The sequence below is a fragment of the Diuraphis noxia genome, unplaced genomic scaffold (genome assembly GCF_037042655.1).
Source record: "Diuraphis noxia isolate RWA-SAM2 unplaced genomic scaffold, SU_Dnox_SAM2 contig0001, whole genome shotgun sequence".
Lineage (NCBI taxonomy): Eukaryota > Metazoa > Arthropoda > Insecta > Hemiptera > Aphididae > Diuraphis > Diuraphis noxia.
Genome location: NW_028301711.1, coordinates 13,880,461 through 13,895,257, shown reverse-complemented (window position 1 = coordinate 13,895,257; position 14,797 = coordinate 13,880,461). Strand labels below are relative to the sequence as shown.

General features: G+C 25.1%; 1 protein-coding gene across 1 annotated transcript; it reads right to left on the bottom strand.

Moving 5' to 3' along the window:
- Nucleotides 1-914: 914 nt before the first annotated feature.
- LOC149059820 (uncharacterized) lies at nucleotides 915-14,632 on the bottom strand. Its single transcript, XM_089217512.1, has 14 exons — nucleotides 14,307-14,632; nucleotides 12,605-12,706; nucleotides 12,171-12,279; nucleotides 11,965-12,087; nucleotides 11,029-11,214; nucleotides 10,860-10,955; nucleotides 10,677-10,770; nucleotides 10,347-10,401; nucleotides 9,321-9,514; nucleotides 9,148-9,257; nucleotides 4,680-4,829; nucleotides 1,581-1,765; nucleotides 1,170-1,405; nucleotides 915-1,091 (listed from the first exon to the last, which is right to left on the bottom strand). The coding sequence occupies exons 2-14, from the start codon at nucleotides 12,618-12,620 to the stop codon at nucleotides 1,074-1,076; spliced, it is 1,572 nt and encodes a 523-aa protein (XP_089073638.1). The 5' UTR covers nucleotides 12,621-12,706; nucleotides 14,307-14,632; the 3' UTR covers nucleotides 915-1,073.
- Between the last annotated feature and the right edge of the window lie 165 nt (nucleotides 14,633-14,797).

Sequence of the window (14,797 nt, the reverse complement as noted above, 5' to 3'; positions counted from 1 at the left end):
TTAGAGCGTTAGGTGTTGGGGAACCTTTCATATTGCTTGAAAGCCTCCGCCCGTACAGTACGAAATACTGTTTCTTTGATCTGCCGACAATCGTTCTCAATCGTGTTGCTAAAAAGGTAAAACGGTCTCATTCGTATACTACCGTAGTAGGACAGCTCAAGTGCTAACCCTTTTAAACCAGGGATTTGTGCCACTGTATAGTATAATGATTAAAAGATAAAAGTATTTTATATTATTATGTTTATTTCAATGAAGGAACATCATGTTTTACTTTTTGTATATTTATTACAATTACTTAACATTTTGCATCTTAAACAATAAATCATTAATTGTTTTATTTTACCTATTAATGAAACTAATATTGTTACGTCTCTATTTATTTTGTCAATTCATACATCATATATCAACTTGAGAGTGAACACTTGACGGTTTTAGTTTTAAATAGATTTTTACTAAAATAAACTGAACTTTTACATAAGTAAGTTTATAAAGTAATTGAGATGGTGAGTGGTGTTAGGGCCAGAATATTGCTGCCTAAAACTATGAGTTGAGATGTGACCTGCCTTTATGTGTCTTAATTTATTTTTAATAAATAAAACTCATAATGTATCATGTATTAATATTTCAAATCTAATAGAAGTTAAAATAAGATAGGTATTTATAAAATTACCATTAGAAAATAATTTACACATTTTCATGACTTTAATGCATTTATTTAATTTTAAGTATTTTGGGTGGGCTCCAAACAAACAACTCATAAGAGTACATTATCATATTGAAGAATTAAAAAAAAATTAAATTACAAGATTTAAAATTAATATAAACTTATACAATATTATAATTATATATATAAAAGTACAAAAATGTCATAAAAATTACACAAATTTAAGATAATGACGCAACAGATGGTTTTTTAAAACTGAATTTTCAATTTGTTCACTACATTAACTATTTAAAATTATATATTTATCATAAAAATATTAAGAATGGATGAAAGTATTTCGATATTTACTTTCAAGTAATCTGTTGTAAAGTTACATAGAAAATTCATTTGAGTTCTTTATTATAAATTGTTATTTGTTTTTGTTCCCCTGCAAAATTGATTTTAACCTTTTAATACGTATAGTAAAAAATTTAATTATAAAATAAAAAATAATATGACAAAATACCTTTTTCATGTCTTTAGGTTGCCTAATTGATTTTTTAGAAAATTTTATATGTGGTTTAGTTTCAGTGGATGTGGTTGCAACAGAAGTGATACCGTCATTATCATCATTATCAACAGATTCTAAAACTTCTTGTACAACACATGCTTTCCTTTTATTATTTGCAAGAGTAGATTTACTACAAACTTTTTTAGTTGAAAATTGTAACCTAGAAACATTTAAATGCTTTTCCCAAGCCTCTGAAAAAAAAAATGGAATTTCATAATCACGATTTATCACAATTTTTCATTTTTATCAAGCCACTTAATAAAAATAGTTATGAATTATTGATTTTGAACAATTAAGAAGAACAATCTTTGTAAAACTAAAATTTCAATGTATAATTTGTCAATTCATAAAAACTGATTAGCATACCCATTATACTTGATACCATATTGTAATCCATTAAATATGACTTGCACAAATCAAACTGTTGGTATTTTTTATGTTTAAAATCTTGTAAACCAATTTTTTCACTAAGAAATACATCAGTTATCCATTGAGCATTAACCACTGGTAACTTTAATGCTAAAGCTTTTTTTATCATTCCACCTTCTAATCTATAATAATAAATGCAAGTAACTTTAATTATTTGGAAGAAAATTATACAATTTTAATTTAATAATACTGTAAGACAATTTATATTTATAGGACACGGTGGAAACCATTTACAACAATGTCTCTCAATCTTTTAAAGACTGTCACTACCCTGAAAATCAAAATATTTTATATCGCCCTCTTTTATGAAACAAGTTTGTGGTAAATAGCTGCATTGAAAAAAAATCAATGATTATTGAAGAAATGAAAATAAATAAGTTTATAGGCGATAGTTTGTATTGGATGTGTTATAATTAAATTCTATGATACTAAATGAAAGTTATTAATTGCATAGGTAAAACAATCCTGAGTTGTGTTCCTCTATAAATCTACAATAAATCAAATAAATAATCTAAAATTTAAAATATCTCATGGCTGTAAATAATGTAACTTTTAGATAAACTAATTTATTGTTAAATTTAGAAAACGCGGAGAGGGAGAATCTTCTATTAACATTTTTAATGTTAGTTATAGACAGAAAAAATCTGGTAGATTACACATTAAAAGAACACCTAGTTTTCTATCAAACGCATTTGACATCCACGTTAGTTTATATAATTATATTTTTCTAATACAAGTACTCAAGAGCTTAATAATATTATGAAGTACATTCTCTCGGGATGGTTTTTATTTCTGCATAATTGACATTAAGGTCCAACCCAACAACTACTTAATAAAAATTAAAAATTAAATTACATTTATATCATAAAAATATTGGAAATAAAAAATATACAAAAGGTATGCAACTTGTAAGATTTTAAGATAAAATATACATCAGAAGTAAATTATTTATTATTATCTAAATTGTCTGCTGGTAAAATATGAATCCCTGTGTAAACAGTATGAACTAAGATATACAGGACTGGAAACAAACAGGTTGGGGGGGTTGTGAGAGGTAAATCCTCCTTTATGTATACAATGGGGGGATGATATGTTCTTTGGCAAGATGGTCTTAAAGGCCAAAAACAAAAAAATAATAAAAATAATAAATAAATAAAATGTATACAATGAGCGGGGTACGGGGGATTTGAGTTCTTGTCATTACTAGCGTCATCTAGGTATCCAAAACAAGAAATTAATAAATCAGCATGCTAATCAATATTAATAGGAGCTTAATTTCCCGCCTTTTTCATACTTTGAAAATATATAATTATACAATATTACCTATAATATATTATCATACATTTAATACCTACTTAACATATTATAATTATAATTCATAATAATTGTGTCTGTTTGAAACAGAAATAATGACTAATATTTTCCAATACTGCATCACTATGAGAACGAAACAGTTTACTTTGTCACAAAACAAACAATTAAAAAAGAAAATTACAAAAAAAGTTATCTAAACTTGTTACTACATAGATACTAGGTACTTTATAAATTATAGGTAATAGGTTCTACTAATTTTTTATTTTTTAAATGCTTCCTATATAATAGATATTAGACACCGCGGACTAAGATCTTAGTCCGTGTTAGATTTTTATGTTATGTCTTATTTCCATAATAATATCACAGATTATATTATATTTTTATATAATCTGTGATATTATGTTATCAACTAAATACAATTATACAATACATTATTACAAATTATAGTAAATATCTATATTATATAATAATATTTTGAAATCATGATACCTACGTCCTACATTCAAAAATATAAAAAAGAACAGCTCAAATATTTAATTTTTTTTTACACGTTACACATATTATATCGTGTATTTTTTTTATCATATTATGTTTGGGTTGCTACTTGCCAGTTGCTATGATAATTTTTTGACCTTAACGAATCTATTTTTCAAAACTTTTTGGTTTAAATGCATAAATGAGAAATATCAAAATCAATAATAATTAATAAATATTAAATAATAATTATTCACTCGGATAGCGGCCGACAGCCTAGAGTTGAGTGCTAGTGTTGATTAGAACCGAAATTCCCTCGTTCCCCTCACAATCTAAATATTAAGGTGTACTTGTATCAACATTCGTTTCCAGTCCTGTGTATCTTAGTTCGTGGTAAACAGTATGTTCAAGTATGATGAGAGCACATGATGCTGAATTTCATTTGGAGTTTTTTAGTTTTTCACTGTATTAAGGACTTAATATTAAACATTTTATGAAAAACATCATTTTTAAAAACAATTTTTAACATAAACACATTTAAATTGTGCTCCTACTTTAAGCTTTAAATTTAAATTACTTTAATTTTTTTTATTAACATTGACAAAGTTTTTTTCCATCAAATATTATATTACTTGATGTTTAAATAAAATACAATTAGGTCATAGACAATCTTCAAAACAATCATATTTATATTACCAGTCAAACTGATTAAATCTCAAACCAAACCAATCCCTTCACGTTTGGTTTGTATTGAAATTCAAACTCTGTGTAAAAAAATTACGAACTGAACTATTAAGTATCTTTTACTGTTAAGTAATCAAATTTGAAATTATTCTGAGTAAAACAATACATGAAATTAATTTTCTCTATTTATAGTACCTAATTAAAATGTAAATATCATGATAATATTAAACTATTGACATTTATTTTATATTATTGCAATTAGGTATGATAAATTAAAATGAAATGAAGTTTAAATTTGAATTCAATTAAAATTGTTTATAGTTTGGTTTGGGTTAGTTTAAATAATTTATAAGTCATTATAGTTCTGATTTGCAATGCTTTAAGAATTCAGTTTGACCCATCACTACATATAATGTTTATTTATCTCATAAATATAACATCTCGACATTTATTTTTGTTTTGAAATACATTTGATACTATTTTTAATACCTATACCTATATTACAATATAATATTATGACCTTTAAAGTATATAAATATAATAATAATAATAATAAATCCTTACTTCAGAGTAATTACCATGTCTGTACTACGGGAAATTTTATTGATAACCATAGCACCTAAGCATTCAGCCATCACTTTAATTTTAATATATTCGTTTTTGTCAAAATTCACAATAGCTATTTCTTTATTTGCAAAAGGCAAATTATCTTCACTGAAACATAATAATAAAAAATATTTATTATTTTTTTTTTTTTAATTCAGCTTATGCAAGAAAAATGTTTAAGTTCTTATAATCTTAATATTTCTTATTATCATTGGCAATAATTTTTATTATGAGCAATTGTTAAAATTCAATTTAAATAGTACTTTGAAGAGGTCATTTTTATTCTCTTAATTGCTTCAACTACCATCTACACTGTTCAAGTTAAGAAATGCAGTTGGCAGTAACCAGTTTTCATTAGTTAACAGTTGGGCCACATCCATTAATCGCCCCGAAATAAAAACTTTTTAAATACTTGCGTGTAATATTACATAGATCCTTTTCATAAATTAACCACCGATTATGTTTCATAGCTTGAACAAAGTATTGTATAATATACTTGAGTATTAAAATAGTCAGAAATCAAATATTAACAATGTTTAGAAATGCAATGATTTTGGCAAAAATTAAATCAACCTACCATAATACTGAGTAAAAAATAATAATAATATCATCAATAAGTTATAACTAAGGTAAGTTATCTTAGACTGACCGGCCATATTCGTTAATATATTATTATGGTGTTTACGATAACAATTTAAAGTTGTATTTTTTTTTAAATAAAAATTAATCAGTTATGACAATGAAATAATAAATTAAATTTGTAGTTTTAGCAAAATTTTTAGTAAAAATAAACAAAATTGATTTTAATGTGAACTTAAGATTAATTATTAAGAGAACACTATACCCGCATGTGTTGTCTCCATCTTACAAGTGCGTAACTGATAATTTATCTCGAATATTTAGCTCGGTAAGTTTAAAAATTTATGGGACCTCTCATAAAATGTAAAAAGCACATTATTTGTGTTTTTATGTGGATAATTTAAAATAGTACAATTTTAGAGCAAGTTTTTCCTACATACTATAGTGTTAATTAAAAATCCTCATAACAACTTAAAAATTGAAGTATCATAAAATACACAGATAATGTTCTTTAAATTTTATGAGAGGACAAGTCACTTTAATTTTTAAACTAATGGAGCTTAACATGATCTGCTGAGTGTAAATTTGCCATGTTATGCACTGTAAGAAGGAGACAATACATACAAGTACAGTGTCTTAAAGGATAATACAGATGAACTGGGCTCAACTATTAACTGTTATATACTACATACATAATACATAGTAAAACCTCTACTGATCAAATTTAATGGTTCATTGAAAAAAACTTGTGAAATTCTATTTTGTTAAAATAGAAATTATAATGTTTTTTACTTCAATACTAGTTTTTTTTATTGTACTGGACATAATTCCAAATAACTTTTTTTACACTAAATTTTGATCATCTTGTTTTATCTGTGATACTTAAAATTATTTTTTTGAAATTCTAGATCTTACTTATACATGTACAACATGCAACACAAATTAATGAACAACTAGTGACAAATAGAAGAAAACTGTTTTAAAGTACATCGTATCTTATATATTATCATAAATAATAATAATCTAAGGTAATAAAATTTGACAAGGCATGATAGCATACAATTCATACTCTTGATGAGGGTGAATCCTATAAATAATAAAAGTTTTTACATTTGTTTGAAAAATGTAAAACAAAATGAATTGTTTAAATAAAAACGTTTTTGAATGAAAATTTCATAGTTCCATAAAATCTTTTTTTTCTTGGAAAGTTTTGTTAAATAAAGGTTTGATTACACATTTATAAATATATACGAGTAAATAAACAAAAAATATTTTACCAGTATGGCATTGGAAAATGATGAGGTAACCATGGTTTTATCATTTTTCTTTCACTTATAACATCACTGAGCCAGTAATCAGTTGCACATTTTTTACGTTCTTTTAAACCCTGAAAAATTAATATGTCAATCAGTTATTACATTTAAATAAGATATAAAAATATTATTTTTACTCTAAGAACATCTGAATTTTTCCGAGAAACGCCAATGACATGTGTAACCATATTTGTATAATGATATGCAACAGTTCCACCGTGCTCTAAAACACGTTGTACATTGAAGTGTATGTGATTGGTCGCTCCTGATACTTTTTCAAGTTCATTGACAATCCAAAAATGACAGTTCGATAGAAAGCCATCAGGAGATGCTGAAAATTGAAAAAAATAATACTTTATACTTCATAGTAATATTACAATAATACATATTATTAATAATATTGTATTTTATTAACTATTAAGGGGACATATATTTTACAAGCAGTAATAGAACTTAAAAATTAAAGGTAGTGAATGTGAAAAGCCAGCAAAAAGGTAAACTATAAATCGTAAGAATATGCAAACTATTCTTCATTTGGAAGTTCATAAAAGTATTTCTTCTGATATCAAACATTAGACATTTTAATAAAGATTCCCCACAAATTTTCCTACTTAATCAGAAAAAAATAATTTGCTGGTATAATATACTATAATATATTAATTTTATATATCACTTGAATTTCAAAGTTTTACGATTACTTGAAATAATTCGTAAATTGTGAATTCTGTCAATGTCTAGAAATTGAATATATTATAAGCCATTATAAATTTAACGCACAGAAAAAACGTATTTTATACAAAATTACAATATTTATTATTTTTTTTTTTTTAATTCAGCTTATGCAAGAAAAATGTTTAAGTTCTTATAATCTTAATATTTCTTATTATCATTGGCAATAATTTTTATTATGAGCAATTGTTAAAATTCAATTTAAATAGTAATTTGAAGAGGTCATTTTTATTCTCTTAATTGCTTCAACTACCATCTACACTGTTCAAGTTAAGAAATGCAGTTGGCAGTAACCAGTTTTCATTAGTTAACAGTTGGGCCACATCCATTAATCGCCCCGAAATAAAAACTTTTTAAATACTTGCGTGTAATATTACATAGATCCTTTTCATAAATTAACCACCGATTATGTTTCATAGCTTGAACAAAGTATTGTATAATATACTTGAGTATTAAAATAGTCAGAAATCAAATATTAACAATGTTTAGAAATGCAATGATTTTGGCAAAAATTAAATCAACCTACCATAATACTGAGTAAAAAATAATAATAATATCATCAATAAGTTATAACTAAGGTAAGTTATCTTAGACTGACCGGCCATATTCGTTAATATATTATTATGGTGTTTACGATAACAATTTAAAGTTGTATTTTTTTTTAAATAAAAATTAATCAGTTATGACAATGAAATAATAAATTAAATTTGTAGTTTTAGCAAAATTTTTAGTAAAAATAAACAAAATTGATTTTAATGTGAACTTAAGATTAATTATTAAGAGAACACTATACCCGCATGTGTTGTCTCCATCTTACAAGTGCGTAACTGATAATTTATCTCGAATATTTAGCTCGGTAAGTTTAAAAATTTATGGGACCTCTCATAAAATGTAAAAAGCACATTATTTGTGTTTTTATGTGGATAATTTAAAATAGTACAATTTTAGAGCAAGTTTTTCCTACATACTATAGTGTTAATTAAAAATCCTCATAACAACTTAAAAATTGAACTATCATAAAATACACAGATAATGTTCTTTAAATTTTATGAGAGGACAAGTCACTTTAATTTTTAAACTAATGGAGCTTAACATGATCTGCTGAGTGTAAATTTGCCATGTTATGCACTGTAAGAAGGAGACAATACATACAAGTACAGTGTCTTAAAGGATAATACAGATGAACTGGGCTCAACTATTAACTGTTATATACTACATACATAATACATAGTAAAACCTCTACTGATCAAATTTAATGGTTCATTGAAAAAAACTTGTGAAATTCTATTTTGTTAAAATAGAAATTATAATGTTTTTTACTTCAATACTAGTTTTTTTTATTGTACTGGACATAATTCCAAATAACTTTTTTTACACTAAATTTTGATCATCTTGTTTTATCTGTGATACTTAAAATTATTTTTTTGAAATTCTAGATCTTACTTATACATGTACAACATGCAACACAAATTAATGAACAACTAGTGACAAATAGAAGAAAACTGTTTTAAAGTACATCGTATCTTATATATTATCATAAATAATAATAATCTAAGGTAATAAAATTTGACAAGGCATGATAGCATACAATTCATACTCTTGATGAGGGTGAATCCTATAAATAATAAAAGTTTTTACATTTGTTTGAAAAATGTAAAACAAAATGAATTGTTTAAATAAAAACGTTTTTGAATGAAAATTTCATAGTTCCATAAAATCTTTTTTTTCTTGGAAAGTTTTGTTAAATAAAGGTTTGATTACACATTTATAAATATATACGAGTAAATAAACAAAAAATATTTTACCAGTATGGCATTGGAAAATGATGAGGTAACCATGGTTTTATCATTTTTCTTTCACTTATAACATCACTGAGCCAGTAATCAGTTGCACATTTTTTACGTTCTTTTAAACCCTGAAAAATTAATATGTCAATCAGTTATTACATTTAAATAAGATATAAAAATATTATTTTTACTCTAAGAACATCTGAATTTTTCCGAGAAACGCCAATGACATGTGTAACCATATTTGTATAATGATATGCAACAGTTCCACCGTGCTCTAAAACACGTTGTACATTGAAGTGTATGTGATTGGTCGCTCCTGATACTTTTTCAAGTTCATTGACAATCCAAAAATGACAGTTCGATAGAAAGCCATCAGGAGATGCTGAAAATTGAAAAAAATAATACTTTATACTTCATAGTAATATTACAATAATACATATTATTAATAATATTGTATTTTATTAACTATTAAGGGGACATATATTTTACAAGCAGTAATAGAACTTAAAAATTAAAGGTAGTGAATGTGAAAAGCCAGCAAAAAGGTAAACTATAAATCGTAAGAATATGCAAACTATTCTTCATTTGGAAGTTCATAAAAGTATTTCTTCTGATATCAAACATTAGACATTTTAATAAAGATTCCCCACAAATTTTCCTACTTAATCAGAAAAAAATAATTTGCTGGTATAATATACTATAATATATTAATTTTATATATCACTTGAATTTCAAAGTTTTACGATTACTTGAAATAATTCGTAAATTGTGAATTCTGTCAATGTCTAGAAATTGAATATATTATAAGCCATTATAAATTTAACGCACAGAAAAAACGTATTTTATACAAAATTTGTTTACTTTACATCAATTATATATTTTTATATAAAAATAAAATAATTTAAGTTTTATTGATTTTAATTAAAGTAGAATCAGCTTAAAACGATTTCCAAAGGACCCAAAGAATCAAATTGTTATATCCAGGTGATAAAACATATTGCACATGAGATGCTGGGAATCATTTTATTTGGATTATCATTCCGTCATTTAGATTCTAGTTCATAACATATGCTAAAAAAATATAGAATAGAACAAAGCTACTATCTATTTGCTTAATATTTTAATAATAAATGTAATATTATTTAAGTTTACTTATTAAGCTTATAATGTTATTGTTTTTACTGTAGAATATTTTTTTAATAATATTATCTTACATTGAGCCGAAGACTGTATTTGACGTGAAAGTGTGCTTATGCTTCTAGTAAGTATCTAAAATAATTCAAATGAACAAGATGAGCAAATAATATTAAATCATTTTACTGAATGACCTTTAATTTGAACTACTTAAGTACGTATGTCGAAGTACTTAAATATTTATAACACTTGAATATAAATAAATTGTGTTTTTGTTTGCCTTATAAAAACTCTCAAAATTCAAATTTAAGTCAAAACATATATATTAATATATTATGTATCACATAACACAATAATAATTGTTCATCATATGAGAACATAATACAAACAAGAAATATAAAAATATATACCTTTGATGATGTACTTGATAGTTCAAGATCATGACATTTTTTTTGAAAATAATTCTTTTCCGATTTTAAATTTTCTATTTCAGATTGTAACTCCCTAATTAGTAAAAAATAAGAAATTAATAAATATTTCAATACTCAATTTACACTAAAATACACAGAATCAACAAAAACATATATAATTACTTAAGCTCTGCTGAAACGATAGAATGGTATTCATAACATTCTTTCTGTAATAATATTCTTGTTGATTTCTCTTGATTATATTTGCAATCTAATGTCCTGTTATGTATACAAATAATAAATTATGGATATTTAAAAATGTCATTGTTTGATAACTAACAAGATTACTTACTCTTTATCTACTTTTGCAATGAGATTAACACAATTATTACAGTGATTTGAATATTTGGTATTAATATCATTAAATTCTTTATTGCTTTTATCTAAGTTCTCTTCAGCAGCATTTAGTTTTAATGTGAGATTATTCATTTTGTTTTTATAATCTGCATTACACATCCTGACACTTTTTAATTTCTTCCTAAAAGAAAATTTTTTATAGAATTATACAAATTAATTATTGACATTTGAAAAGTATTATTTTAGAGTTTCTGTTCTATGAATCAAAATCATTAAACACCTGTTATTAATTCCTAATAATTTATTGCTGCAATGCCTGTAATACATTTTTGTTTAATTATGTTTTTAATACTTTTCATTTTTAATAATCCTTAATTATTGCGTTTATTAGATAAAATTAAGAATGACATTTTAATCACTTTTCTATAAAGTTTAATTTCTTACAAAGTAATATACTTCATATATACATTTAATTTAAATGTTGTAAGTCTATCAAGATGTCAGACTTCAGTTAATATGCATAGATGAACAAATTTGTTATTAATTTAATTAAAAGCTTTCAAATTAGATATATTGACAGTTTTTATTAAAAATTGAAACACATCTATTTTATATAAGTTTTGTTTTTAATCAAAATTATTGTGATCTAGATAAGTATTGTTCATTAATATCCAAGTTGAAATAATGAAAGAAATGTATGTTTTGTTCAAATTGGCTAACGAAAACATATATTGACTTAGACCACTAAAAATCCAATAGTTCTATATAAATATGTTTGTTAACAGATATATGCTTGGCAACCAAAATCAGTAATTATATAAGAAGGTTTTGGAACCACAAACAAGTATTAAATAACTTATTTTTTAATCATTTTTAAATTAATTAAATTCATTTATTGTATGGTATTCTTTGTACGTATACAAATATTTACTGTAACAATTCCAGTTCTTCTTTGGTTTTTACCCAAAACTTATCATCTTCAGATGGAAAAAGTTGGAGTAAACTGAATCTTGGTACATGGGTTCTACAATTTGGACATGTTTCTGATCCTGACCTTTGGAAATAAAATAACATAAAAAATTTAATTATTTTCTAACAATAATTTTATATTAAACAGTATTAAAATATGTGTTTTACCGAAACAGCCATTGAGAAATACAATTATAGTGGAACATGTGTCCACATAGTGTAGAGAATGGAGTATCTCCTAAAGGTTCATTGCAAATTGAGCAACTGAAGACTTTTACTGAAAAAAAAAAAATTTATTTGAATCCAGTATTATATTTTAAAAATTAAGTGCATAGTTAAAATTAATTAATATTGTTTAAAATATAAAAGTAGCTTATATCACACCAACACATACATAAAGGCATTAGAAACAAGAAATCTTCATAAATTGCAAATTTTAACATTACAATTTAATATGTTGGTGGGATAGTGCTCAATACTTATATATACAAATACGTAATAATAACGAAACCAGTAATGACATATAGTACGCTCAATGCAATTGACTAAAAATACAAAATATATTGAAATATACAACAATGATAATAATAAACTCCTCCGACCTGATAATGCCGCCATGCCGGTACAACCAATTGACAATGATCAGTAACTGCAGATTAGTGTAAATTATGTAACTTAACCCAACAACGATTTTAATGGCCAGTCTGAAAAGAATATATACAGAGATAAATATAACATATATAACATAAGACAAATATCAAAGTTTAGTTTGATATAGTTTGTTTTTACACAGGGTTTGGAACATTCATTCAAAAAATAAATGCATTCACATTCACAGAGCTTAAAATTGAATGTATTAGCACTCAACATTCAATTTTTCAAAAAGAATGCATTCATACTTGCATTTCATTAAAAGAATGCATTCTTAACCACTTTCATGTAAAAAAATGTTTTATTTTATTTGAACAAAACATAATATATTAATTTATTTTTTGTGTTTAACGAGGCATTTTATATATTGCATGAACCATATCAATAAACGAGGTAGGTATAGCAAATTGAAATAACACACATTTTAAACATTAACTGCATTAACAATATTATATAATATTGTGTATATATATATATATATATATATATATATATATAAATAAATAAAATATTAAAAATAATAATTATTTGTTATTGTGGTTGAAACTGAGACGATAATATTCTAATCTTGCCGCAGCTTATGTAGATAGTAGATAGACTCTAGTAAAAACTATTTTTTGGTATTAAAAGTATAATATTAATATATTTTCTATGTGATTAGAAAAAGAATGCATAATTACATTCAATTTCCATTCATATTTGTTTGAGAAATAAATGCATTCACAACCCGATTCACAATCATAATTCATAATGTAAAAATTGAATGTACTCATGAATTGCATTCATTGAAAATGCATTCATTCCAAACCCTGTTTTTACATAATTTTAAGTTAAAACAAAAAAGATTTTTTCTAAATAGATTATACATATTAATAATTTTTAATGACACTCCTTATTCGATATACTTTGTACTATGTACCTACTTAGATATATTAAAATTAAATTGTTCATAAGTAGTTTATGAGTTATAAGTATTAATAAAGATATACTGATATGTGATAATACAACTAGTCGAAAAAAATGGCCCTCCTCGATTGGTCATGATAAGGCATTTAAAACTCAACTAATCGCTCCAGGTGGAAAAATTTTAAACATTTCAGGTAGTTATATCTATATACGTATCATTAATTTATCTTTAATTGTTTTAATATTTAATAGGAATAACCATGGTTGAGGGTAAACAACCGTGGAAAAAAATTAGTGACAACTGATAGCTATCTGCTTGCATTAAACGGTACATTATGAAAGGGGACACAAATTCATAGTATTTTATGTATCAGTTGTGTAACCAGTATACAATGTTATAATATATGAGACTTGATTCAAAACAAAATAGATAGCAAAAACCATGTTTATTAATTAAATAAGAAAAATCTAAAATTATTTTAATTTATTCATCTTCTATCAATAACAAATTTGTTCTAAATTATTATACCTAACTACCTAATTTATAAAACTATGTTTAGTTGGATTTATCGTTATTTATTTACCTACCTAAAATAGTATATATTAGTCTACGTATACAATGTGTAACAACAACCAAACATTAGTTATATAGAATTGTTAATTTCCAGTTAAATATGACTAGATACTCATCGTAAGAAAATATGTATTAAAGTTAAATATTATTTGATTATATTTTTTGTCACTCACCGAAACCGAAGATGAAATTTGAATGGAATAGGAACACTACATATATTTTATTTTATTCAGTTTAAAAACTTATAATTTGATTTTACAATCGTTATGAGAGAATACTGTTTACTAAAATCTTCTTAGCTATAAATCTATGTCAAAACTGTTGTCAGTTAGAAAGAAAAGTACAGACTACACGTCTACACGAAACACGACATACCAAATGAGATTGCATAAGTGAACACTGAACAGTCGAGAAAGACAAACCGATTGTCGTAATGGCGTAATGTGGTTACTTGTTCTAGTTGCTTTTGTAGTCTTGTTACCAGCCAGCAAAAACGTGGTTATTGTGCATCATTTCGTTTGTAACCTATCAGAGGGCTAATGCGCAACGCACTGGCACGGCTAAGACGGTGGCGCTCCCCGTGCCGGCTCTTACGACGTCCTCGGCCTACCGTCGTTATCTCGGCCCGCAGTCCTTATCGCGTCGTCCGCGTTTTTTCAAAAAC

Bases quoted from the DNA above. Each gene is read 5' to 3' on its own strand.
- LOC149059820 (XM_089217512.1), bottom strand. The intron at 12,088-12,170 runs GTAAAACACATA...TTATTTCCAAAG, and splicing joins ATTTCTCAATGGCTGTTTCG to GTCAGGATCAGAAACATGTC. The intron at 1,766-4,679 runs GTAAGGATTTAT...TTATTATTATAG, and splicing joins GACATGGTAATTACTCTGAA to ATTAGAAGGTGGAATGATAA.